General features: G+C 39.8%; 1 protein-coding gene across 2 annotated transcripts in view; it reads left to right on the top strand.

Annotated features, from left to right (window-relative positions):
- Positions 1 to 873: 873 nt before the first annotated feature.
- The window catches only part of EIF5B (eukaryotic translation initiation factor 5B), a 90,262-nt gene continuing 74,975 nt past the window's right edge, over positions 874 to 16,160 (top strand). For both annotated transcript variants that reach the window (XM_055327941.1, XM_055327940.1), the window contains exon 1: positions 874 to 1,069. In XM_055327941.1, the coding sequence (XP_055183916.1) occupies positions 1,035 to 1,069 (35 nt within the window). In that variant the 5' untranslated portion in view covers positions 874 to 1,034. The remainder of the gene's footprint in view (positions 1,070 to 16,160) is intronic.

The following is a 16,160-nucleotide window of genomic DNA, read 5'->3' as shown; positions in this document are numbered from 1 at the left end:
TTTAGCCTGGCTCTAGGTAAACCGCCCACGCGCCGGGGAGCGAAGTATGCTGGAGGTTGTAGTTCGTCGGTGCTCAGCCTGGCCGCGTCGGACTTTCTTAGGCTCGGAGCCTCGGGACACGTCATGTTACATCAGAAACGGGATGGCTACGATCTTGCTCCGGAGCAGTGACATTCCAACTTCACTTCCTTTGTGTTTAATGAACTTTTTTTTTTTTTTTAAGTTGAGGTATAACTTACACAGCATGGTTAGTTTTTACATAGTTAACACCGTCCAGATCCAGACATTGAACGTGTTTACTATCCTAGTAGGTTCCCTTTTGACTTCCCTAACAAATTCTTAGATGTTGCTGTCGCTTTGAGCGTTAAGACTAAGATCTAGTTCGGGGAACTGATGGTGTGTCCTCGTTTCGTTCGCGGTCATTATTTTTCGGTGACCGAACGGACTTGCTAATTCATGGACGTTATCGAGAGGCCCAATGTGTCCTCGATAGATGACCTAGAGTGCCTATGCCTATCACCGGTTCATCGCGGTTCTTTAGTGACCCGCGTGCGGTTGAGAATACGAAGATAGGTGGAAGCAAAGCGCAAGGCTGACTTCCGAACAGAGCCCCAGACTCCAAGTCTGCGTTCCGCCGCTGAGCTGGAGCTAACAAGGGGAATTTTCAGCCTCATTGTCTCCGAGTTCTAGAACCAGGAGACGCAGCTGTTCCCCGCGCGCGGCCGACGCTGGCGGAAAGGGGGCGCTCGGGTCCCGCCTGGCGGCGGGTCGGCCGGAGACGCTCTACCCGAAGCGCAGCTCTCGATGAGCCGCGCCCTGCGTCCCCACGCCGAGGCGGCGGGGCGATGCGCTTGCGCACTGAGAGCTCACACCATATGTGCCCTGTCCCAGTGCGCGGGTCTGTGGAGAGCCGGGTGCGAGAGGCGGCAGCGCGAGGGGAGCCGAGCCGCGGAGAGACCAAAGTCGGCTGGGGGACAGCGGGCCTGTGAGAGACCGAATAGAGGGGCTGGGGCCGCGAGCGCCGCTGACACACGATGGGGAAGAAGCAGAAAAACAAGAGCGAAGACAGGTAGCCAGTGACTGGGTCCGCACGGCGGCGTCCGGCGCAGCGCAGGGGTTCGCGCGGGTTCCGCCGGCGCGGGGCGGCCCGGGGGCGAGGCTCGCGCCCGGCCCCGCGGGGCCCCGGGCCTGGGTCCCGAATGGGCGGCCCGGGGCCACGACCGCAGTTCCGGACGGGCGCGGAGGGAGGGCCTCGGCGGCGGGCGGGTTCTTCGGGCGAGACTCGGTCCGGTCGCTGCTCCTCGTCCGGCCTGGGAGGAGGGATCTGGTACCTCAGGGGCGGGGCGGTGGTCGGGGGGTCCCCTGCCCCGCGGGGAGGGGCTCCGGTGGCCTCGCTGGCCCGGGGACTGCCCGGCCAGCGTGGCCGCGGCCAGCCTCAGAGTTGTTTTTGCGGCGCTACTATTGGCGAGGGTCAGGAAGAGTTCTTTCCGTGCCTTTGTACCGGCGAATACTTGAGGAGAGGCGAGTTGGAGTGTGAGTGTGCCTTCAGCCAGGTTGGTAAAGTCTGAGCCGCTCAGGTGAGTTGGGGTTACAGGGAGGTGTTTAACAGGTAACTCCCTCGTAACTTCCTATCATTTGGTTATAGTTCTCAGTTACTCAACGTCTAGTTGTCCAGACTCCATGCTTTTCGCTTTCCTTCTTCCGGCCTGTCTTTTGGTGATTTCTTTGCTCTTTAGCACCTCCCCCTAAGAAAGGAGGAGGAGACAAAACCAACCAACCGGGGTCTCTCCTTTCTAACCAGTTAAAAGGCGTTTTTTTTTGGGGGGGGGGAGGGGGTGGAGGGAGTGTAAGGGTGTATGGAGAGTTACGTACCCCGAGACTTTTGCAACATTTCTGCGTGTCGCATTCGATTGAATTCTTTGACTCTTATCCAGAGTTTACTAGCTGGGTGGGGGTGGGGTGGGGTGGTGGTGGTGGTGGTGAACGTCTGTTATATTTCACCTTTTATACCACTGACCAAATTTAGTTCGGATACTAAGGGGAGAGTAAAGTTAAAAAAAGAAAAAAACAACCCGCCAAAAACAACAACTTCTGGTAGTTCATTTTGACTCAAAGTGGGTATCAGGTCTTGAGGTTAAAATACGATTACTAATGATAAATTCCTGTATTGTTTGCTCACCCGGCACTCACCTAGCTGATGAGTAGGATTAAAAGCAAGATGAATCTTGTATTTCAGCTACAGGTCTGTTGGAGGCAGTTAATTGGCTTGCAGACTAGAACTTGTTAATCAGACCAGGTAAATGAGAGAAAATAAGCAGAATTCTGGGTGATTTAGTGGGACGAAAATTTCTCTTTTGACTGACGTTTTGACGCATAGGTTACGTTTTTTTTCCCTTCAACTGTGTACAAAAAATATATCAATATAATGAAGCTTCGTATAGCAATTAGCCAGCTTCAGTCATAGTTCTCACATGATTATTCCTGTTCTATCTACTAGATATTTTTTTTTAAGATTATTTATTTATTTATTCATAGAGACACAGAGGAAGAGAGAGAGGCAGAGACACAGGCAGAGGGAGAAGCAGGCTCCATGCAGGGAGCCTGACGTGGGACTCTATCCCTGGTCTCCAGGATCACACCCCAGGCTGCAGGCGGCGCTAAACCGCTGCGGCACGGGGGCTGCCCTCTACTAGATGTTTTAAAGCCATCTCAATTTTCATGTGTTAATCCTTTAGGTGTATCTGAAAGATAAATACTTGAGGGAAGAAAGAACTGTAATGCTATCATCAAGCCTAAGGAATAGTAAGAAGGACTTCTTAAATATTATTGAGTATTCGCTCAGTTTAATTTCATTATTTAAAAAAAAAATTTTTGCGCTTCCATTTGTTTGGTTCAGAATTACAGAACTCCATTCTGTAGATTAAAAAAATACATATCTGTGTTATTTCTTTATTTACATCTTTTACTTTCTAAGCTCTTTCATAATGGAAAAAAAAACTGTTCAGAGGGTACTTTTTATTTTTAGGAAAAAGTGTTTCTTACTGATTAATAAAGTTTTTGATAAGTGATATGAAGTGCAGACGCTGGAGCCTGTTGTTGAATGATTGATTTGGTAGTGTAGAAATAATGCTACTACTGATTTTCCTCCCTCAGACTAATCTGTGGTCTTCTATTTTGGCTCATTTTTAAGGGAAAGTGGTGGCAATGTAATTGAAAAACTTATTTTCTCATATGCCAGTATCAAGTTTTGGTGGTTTTCAAATGCTAAATGGACTCCTTTGCTTGAATGCTTTTCAAATATCTAAGAAATCCCAGGTTTTGCAGAGGTCCTCCTTTGACTTGGAACTACTTGGCCTTTTTACTTTGGCATGCCTTGTAAGGTATTTTGGAGGGAAGGAGAACAGCGAAGATACGCGGCAGGGGTTGGACAGGGAAGTTCCACTACTTGTGAATTAGTTTGCTTTAACCTTCTGTTTGTTTAAATACAGTTTTCTTCAAGGATATTTTGCATATTTGTAAAAGAAACAAAGACCTAGTTTGGGAAGAAAGTCTAGGAGAGAGCTCTATTTTAGGATTAATATTTTTGTGTAAAATAAGATACTTATCTGGTTTTACTCTCTTGAATAAAGATCCCCACATTTATTTTTTAAAGATTTATTTATTTATTCATGAGAGAGAGACAGAGGCAGAGACATAGGCAGAGGGAGAAGCAGGCTATTCGCAGGAGCCGCATGCGGGTCTCGATCCTGGATCCCGGGATCATGACCTGAACCGAAGGCAGCCGACCAACCGCTGAGCCACCCAGGTGTCCCAAGATCCCCACTTTAAAGATTTTGCATTCATCCTACCACCCCTTCCCTTTCAAGCTGTGCTAAGTTGAGCATATTTCTGGGTAGAAATTAGGTGAGAAATGAGCAGCTGCTTATTAGTTACCAAGATAGGGCATCGAGGCACTTTTCGGATAGGAAAGAACAAAAAATACTTTGTTTTAATCCTTACATTTAATCCTTATTTTACCTTCTCAACCACTTGGTGTTCATTTAAAATTAGGCTTTATTTCATCTGATTATCTAATTTTATTTGAGGAACGTATGTTTTGTTGTATCAGTGACTTTTGTTTAAAAACTGAATTCTCGGGATCCCTGGGTGGCGCAGCGGTTTCGCGCCTGCCTTTGGCCCAGGGCTCGATCCTGGAGACCCGGGATCGAATCCCACGTCGGGCTCCCGGTGCATGGTGCCTGCTTCTCCCTCTGCCTCTGTCTCTGCCTCTCTCTCTCTCTCTGTGACTATCATAAATAAATAAATTAAAAAAAAATAAAAACTGAATTCTCGGGATGCCTGGATGGCTCAGTGGTTGAGCCTCTGCCTTTGGCTCAGGGCGTGATCCTGGAGTCCCAAGATTGAGTCCCACATCGGGCTTCCTGCATGGAACCCGTTTCTCCCTCTGCCTATGTCTCTGCCTCTCTCTTTCTGTGTGTCTCGTGAATAAATAAAAAAAAAAAATTCTCAAATTTTATTCCGGCTTGTGTAATTCTGAGAATGACATTTATTTATTTATTTATTTATTTATTTATTTATTTATTTATTTATTTATTTATTTTTAAAGGTTTTATTTATTCATGAGAGACACAGAGAAAGAGAGAGGCAGAGACACAAGCAGAGGGAGAAGCAGGCTCCATGCAGAGAGCCCGATGTGGGACTCGATCCCGCGACTCCAGGATCACGTCCTGGGCAGAAGGCAGGCGCTAAACGGCTGAGCCACCCAGGCATTCCCCACGAATGAGATTTTAATAAGATACTCAGCAAGTTTTCCTGACTTTTCAGTAGACTGGAGAAACTCTTGGTGAAATAAGGGCTAAGATTCAATATCTATAGATCATATAAAATATATGGCCAATATACGTTATGAGATCTTGTATGTTCTAGTGATGTTCTGCTCTTTCTGTTTGCACAGTATGACTGACGTTCTCTTATCAGGATCTAGGTTAGTTTTTCACAGCCTCCAGTTCTTTATTCTGGTCTCTTTTTTGTTTGATCCCCTAAGTGTGGTAGTTATATTTTTCAGACTATAAGGAAGTTGGTATGTCACCTTTATAGGATTAATACCCCCCAAAAGGATACAGGAGGAAAATAATTATTTCATCTGTCTCACCATCAGATATGAAGGTGGGAATGTTACTCAGGAACTACAAGGCCTTGAAGTATTTCATAGAGTTCTAGGGTATGTTCAGCATCTGGTTATTTCTTGCTGTGGTTCTGTACACCAGCAGTGAACCAATATAGTGACTCCTCTATTTGTTTTAACTTAGTGTTCTTATCATTACTGGCAAATTAAATTCCCTGCTTTCTTGAGTTCTAGCTATCTATGAAACAGTTGCCTAACCTTTATTTTTTTTATTTTTATTTTTTAAAGATTTGTATTTATCCATGAGAGAGACACAGAGAGAGGCAGAGACACAGGCAGAGGGAGAAGCAGGCTCCATGCAGAGAGCCCGACGCGGGACTTGATCCCGGGTCCCCAGGATCATGCCCTGGGCCAAAGGTGGCGGCGCTAAACCGCTGAGCCACCCAGGCTGCCCAGTTGCCTAACCTTTAGATGGTTGCCCTAATGTTAGACATTTATTCTAGTCAGGTATGATTGGGGTACCAGGGTCCCGCCCCTGTGATTAAAAAAAAAAAAAAAAAAGACATGGTGCTCTACTTAAAGAACCTCCCCAGAAGGATCTCTGAGTATAGCTGGTAGTCAAGAGCTTTCCAGAGAGGGAGTCGGCCAAGTGGCAAACAGTCCAAATGGTCTAGCTCAACAAAGAAATTTATTTCTCATTTGTATATACCTGAATTAATAATAAAAAAAAATCCCTCTACATATCAGATCAAAAAAGAAAAAAAGATCTATAATCCAAGAGTTTTCTTGGCTTAACTTGTACTGATACTTTAGGAAATTGCTATGTGGAAGGAGAAGTCCTACTTTGCCATAAATGAATAAGAAAGCAGATGACAGGGGATCCCTGGGTGGCTCAGCGGTTTAGCGCCTGCCTTTGGCCCAGGGCGCGATCCTGGGAGTCCCGGGATCCAGTCCCACGTTGGGCTCCTGGCGTGGAGCCTGCTTCTCCCTCCTCCTGTGTCTCTGCCTCTCTCTCTCTCTCTATGTCTATCTTAAATAAATAAATAAATAAATCTTAAAAAAAAAAAGCAGGTGACAAACTTTCATTGTTAGCTTATAGTAACTTTAGCCTTCTTTAATGGTGATCTCTGGGGAACTGATGCAGCTGTTTTTGATGTTGCTTGCCCACTAATTGTGCTTTATTTATCTAAGTTTCTTCCATTCTTGGATTTGATCTATAAGGTAAGCAAAACATTGTTTAACTGAAGAACTGAGTGTTAGTGGTTGGGTTAGAACAGCAGTTCTCAAACTTTTTGGTTCTTGCACCCCTCTAACCTTTTAAGTTACTAAGGACCTGAAAAGATTTTTGCTATGTAGGTAAGTTATATGGAATACTTACTATATTACAAGTTAAAAGGTCTTAGAATAGTTATACATTTATTATTTTTTAAAAATGTTTTATTTATTTATTCATGAGAGACACAGAGAGAAAGAGGCAGAGACCTAGGCAGAGGGAGAAGCAGGCTCCATGCAGGAAGCCTGATGTGGGACTCGATCCTGGGACTCTGGGATCACGCCCCGAGCCAAAGGCAGAGGCTCAATTGCTGAGCCACCCAGGCGTCCCAAATAGTTATAAATTTAAAAATAAAATGAGGTGGCGCCTGGCTGGTTAAGTTGTTAGAGTGTGCAACTCTTGATCTTGGGGTTGTAAGTTCAGGCCCCACCTTGGGCAAAGAGTTTACTAAAAAAAACCCCAAAAATGTAATAGACACATTACATATTAATGTAAGTAGCGTTGTTAAGTAATTGTTTTCAAAAAATAATGAGAAGACTGATATTGAACATTTTTGCAAACCACCTGTCTGGCTTAGTAGAAGAGAGCTTGGTTATCCATCTGCTCCTGCATTCAGTGTTGTAGCAATATTGCACATCATGTGACCTCTGGAAAACTCCACTGTACACTTGTGAGAAAATGAGAATGAAAAAGACTAATAGCCTCTTAGTATTATTTTGAAAATACTTTTGATCTCTTGAATTAGTTTAGACCCCCTGAACAGATCTTGGGGACTACTTTAAGGACAGCTGATTTGGGGATTCCTAAACTAGATTTGGGGCTTTGTGAGACATTTTCCAAGCTTTTTGACCATCATTAATGTTTGTCTAACAGAAAATAAAAATGCTTAAGAATTACTCAAGGGCAACTTAAGACATCTGTAGTCAAGTTCATACTCTTGAAAGTTCACCCATTTATGATTTTTCTTTTTTAATGTAATAGGTGAATTTATCAAGTTCTATTAAAAATCTGTTGGGATTGGTTTTAATTGAGAGTCCCATTATGTTTTTAGAATATTTAGTACACTTGACATCTTTTTGGTATTAAATCATCTCATTGAAGAAATTGTCTAATTAATCACTTAAGTGCCAAGTGTTGTTCTAGGTGCTCCAAATATAGTGGTAAACAAATTACTAGTAAGACATGCTTCTCTATTTGGTTAATTGTATACCAGTAAAATTTTTTTTTTTTAAATATGAGTCTTTAGACTATTTCTTGTTTGGCTTATTTCTAGATATCCTATGATTTGATGACTTTTAATGTAGTAATTTTTTTATTCTTAATAAGAAAACTTTTAAGATGGTTATCTTGTGTTTGACCAGCCTACTGGCCGGCCAATTAATTAGAATTAATTCTAATTCTATTAGAATTAGCTTTGTAAAGGGTGAGGACTACATTGTGATTAGGTTATTAGTTTGTGATAATAGGTAAATAGTAAAGAAGGGGAGGAGTAGAGAGAAAGTTAAAGACAGTACAGCAGCTTTCAAATGTTTTAGTCACACCCAAATGACTCCTTTTTCTCACCCTTTCTAATTTTTGCCCTGTGACAAATAAGAACTATTGAAAAGTTATAGTACAAAATACATGGGTATTTTGAACCTTATTAAACAGTATTAATCACAATAATGCAGCTTGTCCTAGCAGTAACCACAGTATTTATGTAATTTTAATGAAAGTATTTAATGTAGAACCAATAACCATGTTATAACTAGTTTGAGAATCTGGGAGGAATGGAGAAGTATAGAGATTTAAAAGCTATTATATGTAGATTTAAGAGCTATATAATATATAGAAGAGGAAAGTGAAATTTAATATAATAATGTGCTAGAGGTTTATAACCTCAGCTATTAAGCCAAATCTGACTCTAGAACCTGTAGCTTTTTACTCTGGTGTGGTAGCTGATTTAAGAAATCTTGATATTCCAAAATATAGACTCTCCAAAGAAAAATTAATATCTGCGTAGGATCTTTACTGGTGAAACAACTATTAAAGATTAAGAACTCAAAAAGAAGGGCAAATAGAAAAATGACAGCCATTGTCTGTAGGTCAATCAGTGCCAAAATCTCTTTAAAGAATTTCTTTCTCCTGTAACCAATTTAATTATGTAACTGCTTTTCTTGTTGTCTATATGTTTAAAGTGAAAGCAATGACAATTTAATGTTTTAGTTCTTCCCATTTCAGATATGTTCTTTCAGAGGAATCCCTATTTTTCACTGGGTAGCAGTTATTTTTTGGAATAATGGATTTTCAGTCCTCCTTTTGGTGATAGAAACATACTTGCTCCTGAGGTTTAAAATCTTGGTTTGGTTTTTCTATTTCTGAAGCTTTATTCAAACTGTTAACTTTATATAGTAGTCCTTAAAAATACAATTGAGTACTGTTTTAACTCAAATTTATATCATTAGGCTTCAGGTACTGAGCTTTGGTGAAGCTAATAGATATGACTGATGATAACTGTAGTTGGCATTTCTTCTGAGTCTAGAATCACATTCTAAGATTATATGAATAGACTGCATTTGATTTACCCATTCATCTGTTGATGGACATTGGGGTTCCACATTTGGGGCTATTATGAATCATACTGCTATAAAAATACCTATACAAGTTTTTGTGTGGACATATGTTTTCAGTTTGGGGGTTTATACCTAGGAGTGAAATTGTTGGGTGATAGGTAACTGTGTTTAACTTCTTCAGAAACTGCTAGGCAGTTAACTTTTTTCAGGAGCTGCCAAAGCTCCTGCTCAATTTTACATTCCAATCAACAGTGTATTAAAATTCCAATTTCTCTGCATCTTCATCAATACTTGTTATCAGCTGACTTTGTGATTTATAGCCATTCTAGTGGGTGTTAAGTAGTGTCTTACTGGGATTTTAGTTTGCATTCCATGATGGCTTAAGATGTTGAGTATGTCCTCATGCACTTATTGGACACTTGTAAACTTGTTTGGAGAATTGTCTATTCAGATTCTTTGCCTGTTTTTAAATTACCTTCTTTATTCGTGAAGAATATGAGTTCATATATTTTAGATACAGATCCTTTATCAGATATGGTTTGCAAATATTTTGTCCCATTCTGTGGAGTATTTTCTCCTTTAGGAGGTTGTCGTTCCCACCCCCCTTTTTAAAAAGATTTTAAATATTTACACACAGTGTGGGGCTCAGACTCAACCCTGAGATCAAGAGTTGCATGCTCTACTGACTCAATCAGCCAGGTGCCCCTGTCCTTTTACATTCTCTCTCTCTCTCTCTTTTTTTTTTTTTTTTTTAGATTTTATGTATTTATTCATGAGAGAGAGAGAGAGGCAGAGACATAGGCAGAGGGAGAAGCAGGCTCCATGCTGGAAGCCTGGGACCCTGGGATCACGCTCAAAGGCAGACAGACGCTCAGCCGCTGAGCCACCCAGGCGTCCCTGTCCTTTCACATTCTTGATGGTGTTCTTTGTAGCACAAAGGTTAATTTTGATGAAGTCTGATTTATCTACTTTTTCTTTGGTTGCATGTGCTTTTTGTGTTAGAGCTAAGAAACTATCACCAAATCCTAAGTCATGCAGACTATGTTTTCTTTCTAGTAGTAGCTTTATAGTTTTAGCTTTTAGTTTAGATGTTTGAGTATTCTAATTCCTTGTCGAAATCAACCATGTGTAGGGGTTTATTTCTGGACTCAATATTGTTCCATAGGTCTTTTGTCTTTATGGCAGTACCACACTGTCTTGATTGCTGTAGTTTTGTAGTAAGTTTACAAATTGGAAATTGCGATTTTTCTAACTTCTTTTTGAAATGGTTTTGGCTATTCTGTGTCCCTTACATTTCCATACAAATGTTAGGAATAACATTTCAACAAAATGTTGACTTCAGTTTCTGCAATAAAAAAGAAGGCATCTAGGATTTTGGATTGATTGCATATCCTTAGTAGATCAGTTTTGAGAGTATTGCCAATATTATGCCTTCTGATCCATGAACCAAGGATGTCTTTCCACCTATTTAGGTCTTCAGTTTCAGTGATTGATTTTTAGTTTTCAGAGTACAACATTTGCCGTTCTTTTAAAAAATTATTCCTAAGCATTTAGTTCATTTTTTACACTATTGCTAATGGAATTATTTTAAGTTCATTTTCAGATTGTTTATTACTAGTGCCTAACTTAAATACAATTAATTTTAGTATATTGATCTTCTATCCTCCAGTCATACTGAGCTCATTTATTAGCTCAAATGGTCTTGTGTGTGTGTGGATTCTATGTACGTGGTCCTGTCATCTGCAAGTTCAAATAGTTTCTACTTTTTCTAGTCTGTCTTTTGCTTCTCTGTCTTGCTTAATGCTTTGGCTAGATTCTGCAGTACAATGTCGACTAGAAGTGGGGAGAGTAGACATCCTTGTCTTGTTTCTGATCTTAAGGGGGAAAAGCTTTCAGTATTTACTCATTAGGATATGATGTTAACTGTGTTTTGCATGGATGCCCTTTTCCAGGTTGAGGAATTTCCATTCTATTCCTAGCTCGTAGGATGTTTTTACCATGAAAAAGTGTTGGATTTTGTTAAGTGCTGTTTCTTCATCTGAGATGATCATGTGCTTTTCTCTCTCTCTCTCTCTCTCTCTCTCTCTCTCTCTCTCTCTTTTTTAAACATGTTCTACCCATTCTTCTGTCCTTTCCCCTCTGGCAACCATCAGTTTGGTCTCCATATTTATAGATCTAATTCTGCTTTTTATTTATTCATGGTTATTTTTTTAGATTCCACATGGGTGAAATTATATGGTATTTGTCTTTATAAATCTCACTTTTTTCACTTACCATAATACCTCCTCAGTCTATTCATGTCATAAATGGTAAAATCTCATCCTTTTTTATGGCTGCATGATATTTCATTTTAAACACATACCACATTTTCCTAATTAATTTGTCTATCGATGGGACACTTGGATTACTTCCATATCTTGACTATTATAAAGTTGCAGTAAATATTGGGGTGCATATATCTTTTTGAATTCGTGTTTTCATTTGGCTTGAGTAAGTAGCTAGTGAAATTACTGGATCATATCATATTTCTATTTTTTTTTAAAGATTTATTTATTCATGATAGACACACACACACACACACACACACACACAGAGGCAGACACATAAGCAGAGGGAGAAGCAGGCTCCTCGCAGGGAGTCCAATGTGGGACTCGATCCTGCATCCTGGGATCAGACCTGAACCGAAGGCAGGCGCCCAACTGCTGAGCCACCCAGGTGTCCCGTCATATTTCTGTTTTTAAGTTTTTGAGGAACCTCCATAGTGTTTTCCACAGTGGCTACACCGATTTACTTTCCCACTAACAATGCACGAGGGTTCTTTTTTCCTCTACATCCTCACCAACACTTAATGTGTTTTTGATACTATCCATTTTGACAGTTGTAAGGTGATAACTCGTTGTGCTTTTGATTTGCATTTCCCTGATGATGAGTGATGTTGAGCATTTTTTCCTATGTCTGTTGGCCATCTAGATGTCTTTGGAAAAAAGTCTGTTCAGGTCCTCTGCCTATTTTTAATCAGATTATTATTATTATTTTTTTTGCGTTGGATTGTAGAAGTTCTGTATTCATTTTGAATATTAATTCTTTATTGGATATATCATTTGCAGATATTTTCTTCCATTCAATAGGTTTTCTTTAGGTTATGTTGATGGTTTCCTTCACTGCACAAAAGTTTATTTCAATATAGTCCAATATATTCTTGCCTTAGGAGACATCTAGAAAAATGTTGCTACAGCTGATGTCAGGGAAATTACTACCTGTGTTCTCTTCTAGGAATTTTATGGTTTCAGGTCTTACATTTAGGTCTTTAATCTGTTTTGAGTTTATTTTTGTGTGTGATGTTAGAAAGTGGTCCAGTTTTGTTCTTTACATGTCCAGGTTTCCCAGGACTATTGAATAGACTGTCTTTTCCCCATTTTATATCTTGCCTGCTTTGTCATAGATTAATTAATCATATAATTTAATTAATTTAGGGCTCTCTGTTCTGTATGTCTATTTTTGTGACAGTATCATACTGTTTTGATTACTACAGCTTTGTATGTCATGAAATCAGGGATTGTGAATACTATAGCTTTTTCCCCCCTTTCAAGCTTGCTTTGGCTAGTTGTAGTCTTTTGTGGTTCCATTTAAGTTTTAGTATTATTTGTTCTAGTTTTGTGAAAAATGTTTTTGGAAGAATCACTAGACTTCTTACAGTGGCAACACCATTTTACATTTCCAACAGCAATGTAAAAGGGATCTTATTTCTTCATACCTTTGCCCAGTGCATTTCTCCCCCTCCCTTTTTTTAATAGCCATCCTGGTAATTGTGAAGCGGTATTGATTTGCATTTCCCTGGTTACTAATGATGAACATTTTTTTAATGTATTCACTAACAATTTGTATGTCTTGTTTGGACAAATTCTGTGTAAGTTCTTTACTCATTTTTAAGTTGTATTTTTAAGGTTGAGTTTTAAGAATTCTTTGTATATTCTGGATACTTAACCCTTATTAGATGTGGGGCTGGATCCCAGGACCCTAGGATCATGACCTGAGCCTAAAGCAGATGCTTAACTGACTGAGCCACCCAGGATCCCCTGAACAATTATTTTAGAGCATAAATTATGTCCTTTTTTAAGATACTAATTCAGAGTGTTAGCCTAAATTATCAATAGCATCTATATATAACTACAGGCATAATGCTAAATATAAACTTGTATTTCTTATGCAAATGTGAGACCTCAAATACTCGTATCAAATAGTAAGAACTATAAGGTTTTTTTTAAGTTTAAATTTGCATCATTGACATGAAAGACGATTCCGTTATGTTGTTCTTTTTTTTAAGATTTTATTTATTTATTTATTTATTTGACAGAGCACAACCAGGGGGAGCAGCAGGCAGAGGGAGAGGGAGAAGCAGGCTCTCCACTGAGCAGAGTGTCTTATTTGGGGCTCTGATCCCAGGACGCTGGGATCATGGCCCTAGCTGATGGCAGATGTTTAACTTACTGAGACACCCAGGCGCCCTTGTGTTACTGCTTTAAATTAGTGCTTCGCAAACTTTAATGAGATTCACTTGTGGATCTCGTTAAAATGGATATTTTGATTCATTGAGTCTGGGGTGGGACCTGAGGTTTTGGATTTCTAATGAGATGATATTGATGCTGCTTATCATGGAGTAATTTTTTGAGTAGCAGGATCTAAATTAACCATTTTATTGTGAATATACTGCCTCCTGTAATGGACTTCTTTTGAGTTCAGCAAGCACTCAATTTTTCTAAGAACTTTTTCAATTTGAACTAATGATTTTAAGTTTTTATAACCTCTTTTGTTGGTAAAATGTTTACATATTAAGTTTGCTCCTGATCTCTTTCATCTTAAGTCAAGTGGAGGTTTGCAAACAGAAGCTTGGGTTGATATTCTGTGACAGTACAGTGTGATAAATTGGCATCTGTATGGTTTGTGGTATGTTTATCTTAAATCTTTAATAATCAAATTGAAATTAACAGATAAAACAAGAGAATTTTTAGACTTCTGAAATTACCCATAATCCTGCATCCCATTTCTCCCCTTGTACTCCCTCACTCGCATTGAGAGTACTCCAGTTTGAAAAAAAAAAAAAAGCCTTAGAGTGATTTTTATAGTTAGACATGTTAGAATCTATACTATGAATGAACTTAGGTTATGTGTATTTGAGGGTCTGCAGTATGATACTTGTGCTTGTTCTTGCACTGTCACTTTAACATAGGTATTTAGAAAGTGATGAATTAGGCTGAATTTTGTGGAAGGCAGTAAGATACATTCTGTTTGCATTGTACAATGAAAGTAGCAGTATGGTTTCCTATACCTTTTAAAGATGTCAGAACTTAGTTCATAAAAAAATTGTAAGCTGGGAGGGCTTTTTTCCCCCCCTTCCCAAGGTATGTATAGGTAGCTCTGAATTAATGGGTTGTATAAGACAGAACTCCATTGAGGGAGTAGGAAGTGAGCACTTTTGGGAGTTACTGGTTATGCCAGTGATGGGAGCTAGTGAGGAGCAATGATTATTGAGGCTTTTCCTTCTTTTGTCTTATTTTTCTTCTTTGCACATGTAACTGTTGATGATCAAGGAATGCTGGGTAAGAAGAGATGGAGATTGGAGAAATGCTAAAAGGCATATAGGCAGGTCTGTTTCTTTGCTTCCCTTATTGCTACTAATATTGGTAGGATAGAGTTAGGAGTAAAGAATGGGATTTCTCATTATGCTTTTCCTCTTGTTTGTTACTGTTGGTAAGAGTTGGGGAGATGAGGGGCACCCAGGTGGTTTAGTCAGTTAAGTATGTCAGACCCTTGATTTCAGCTCAGGTCATGATTTTAGGGTCCTGTAGTCAAGCCTGAGTTGGGCTCTGCCCTCAGCCAAAGTCTGTTTCAGATTTTCTCTCTCTCCCCCTTTCCCCTCTGCTCGCTCCTCCACCCCAAACCTGCTCATGTGTATGCACACGCACTGTCTTTTTCTCAAATAAAATCTTTTTTTTTTTTTTAAGATTGTATTTATTTATGAGAGAGAGGCAGAGACACAGGCAAAGGGAGAAGCAGGCTCCATGCAAGGAGCCCGATGTGGGACTCGATCCTGAGACTCCGGAATCATTCCCTGAGCCGAAGGCAGACGCTCAACCACTGAGCCACCCAGGCATCCCAAAATCTTAATAAAAGTTAGGGGGATGAGCAGAAACCGAAGAAAAGTGAAAAGAGGTAGTAACAGGGTTATCCATGACTGTTCTTTCTCTCAGTGCTTTGAGATTATGGTTAATTTATATTTTTCATCATCGGTGAGTAGAGAGGAAGGAGTGTTGTGTTTTGGATTTTATCTCTTTCTGTAGAAGTGCTTTCCATTTTTTATAGGCCTTGGTATTGATTAGGAATAGGAAGAAATATATAGGTGCTCCATTTATTTTTACATCAGAAGTCATTCTAAACTCAGTGGCTTAAAATAATAAAAATCATTATCTCTTGGTTCTGACTGGGCTCAGGTGCATCTCACTTGGGGTCTCTCATGTGATTGCAGATAAATGGTGGCTGTAAGGGAGTCATCTTAAAGACTACCTCATTTGGCACTTCACTTCCGGTGTATGATGATAGTAACTCTTGGTTGGGACTTCAGCTGGAACATCTTTGATCTCTCTATGGTCTGGACATCTTCATTAATTTGTCAGTGAATATCTCAAAAGTCGTGAAGTAGATGCTGCCAGGGAAAGGTGTGGGTCCAGGAACTAAAACATCATTTATGTCATAGTCTATAGATCATTTACACAGCCCCATGTTAAAGTGAAGGTGACAGACCCCCATTTCTCAGAGACCTTTTGAGCCAGATTATAAAAGATCCACAGGGGGTAGTGAGGCACTGGAGAAGGGGGTTGATAGGGGAAAGTCTTAGGAAGCTTGAAGACTTTTTATGGAATAGTTTGGCAAGAGTTGCATTTTCTATGTTCTTGTCTAACTTTATATTAAACTTTTTAGTGGAAAATGCCTGTCATTATTAAATTTGCCAAATTTGGAATTGAGAGGAGATTTGCACATAGGTTAATTTTTCTTTTATTTGTTTTCAGTGAACTTTTTTGGGTAAAGTTTTGTGTCTTCAAAAGGCTTTACTCTGTTGATCTGAAAATGAAGTATGTTTTTATCTGTGATTTTTATTTAATTCTGAGAAGCCCAAAACAAAGTTGAGTATATGCCTGAATACAGTTAATAAAGA

This window comes from Nyctereutes procyonoides, unplaced genomic scaffold (assembly GCF_905146905.1).
Source record: "Nyctereutes procyonoides isolate TBG_1078 unplaced genomic scaffold, NYPRO_anot_genome, whole genome shotgun sequence".
In the NCBI taxonomy this organism is placed as follows: Eukaryota; Metazoa; Chordata; class Mammalia; order Carnivora; family Canidae; genus Nyctereutes; species Nyctereutes procyonoides.
This window is presented reverse-complemented; position numbering and strand designations above follow the sequence as displayed.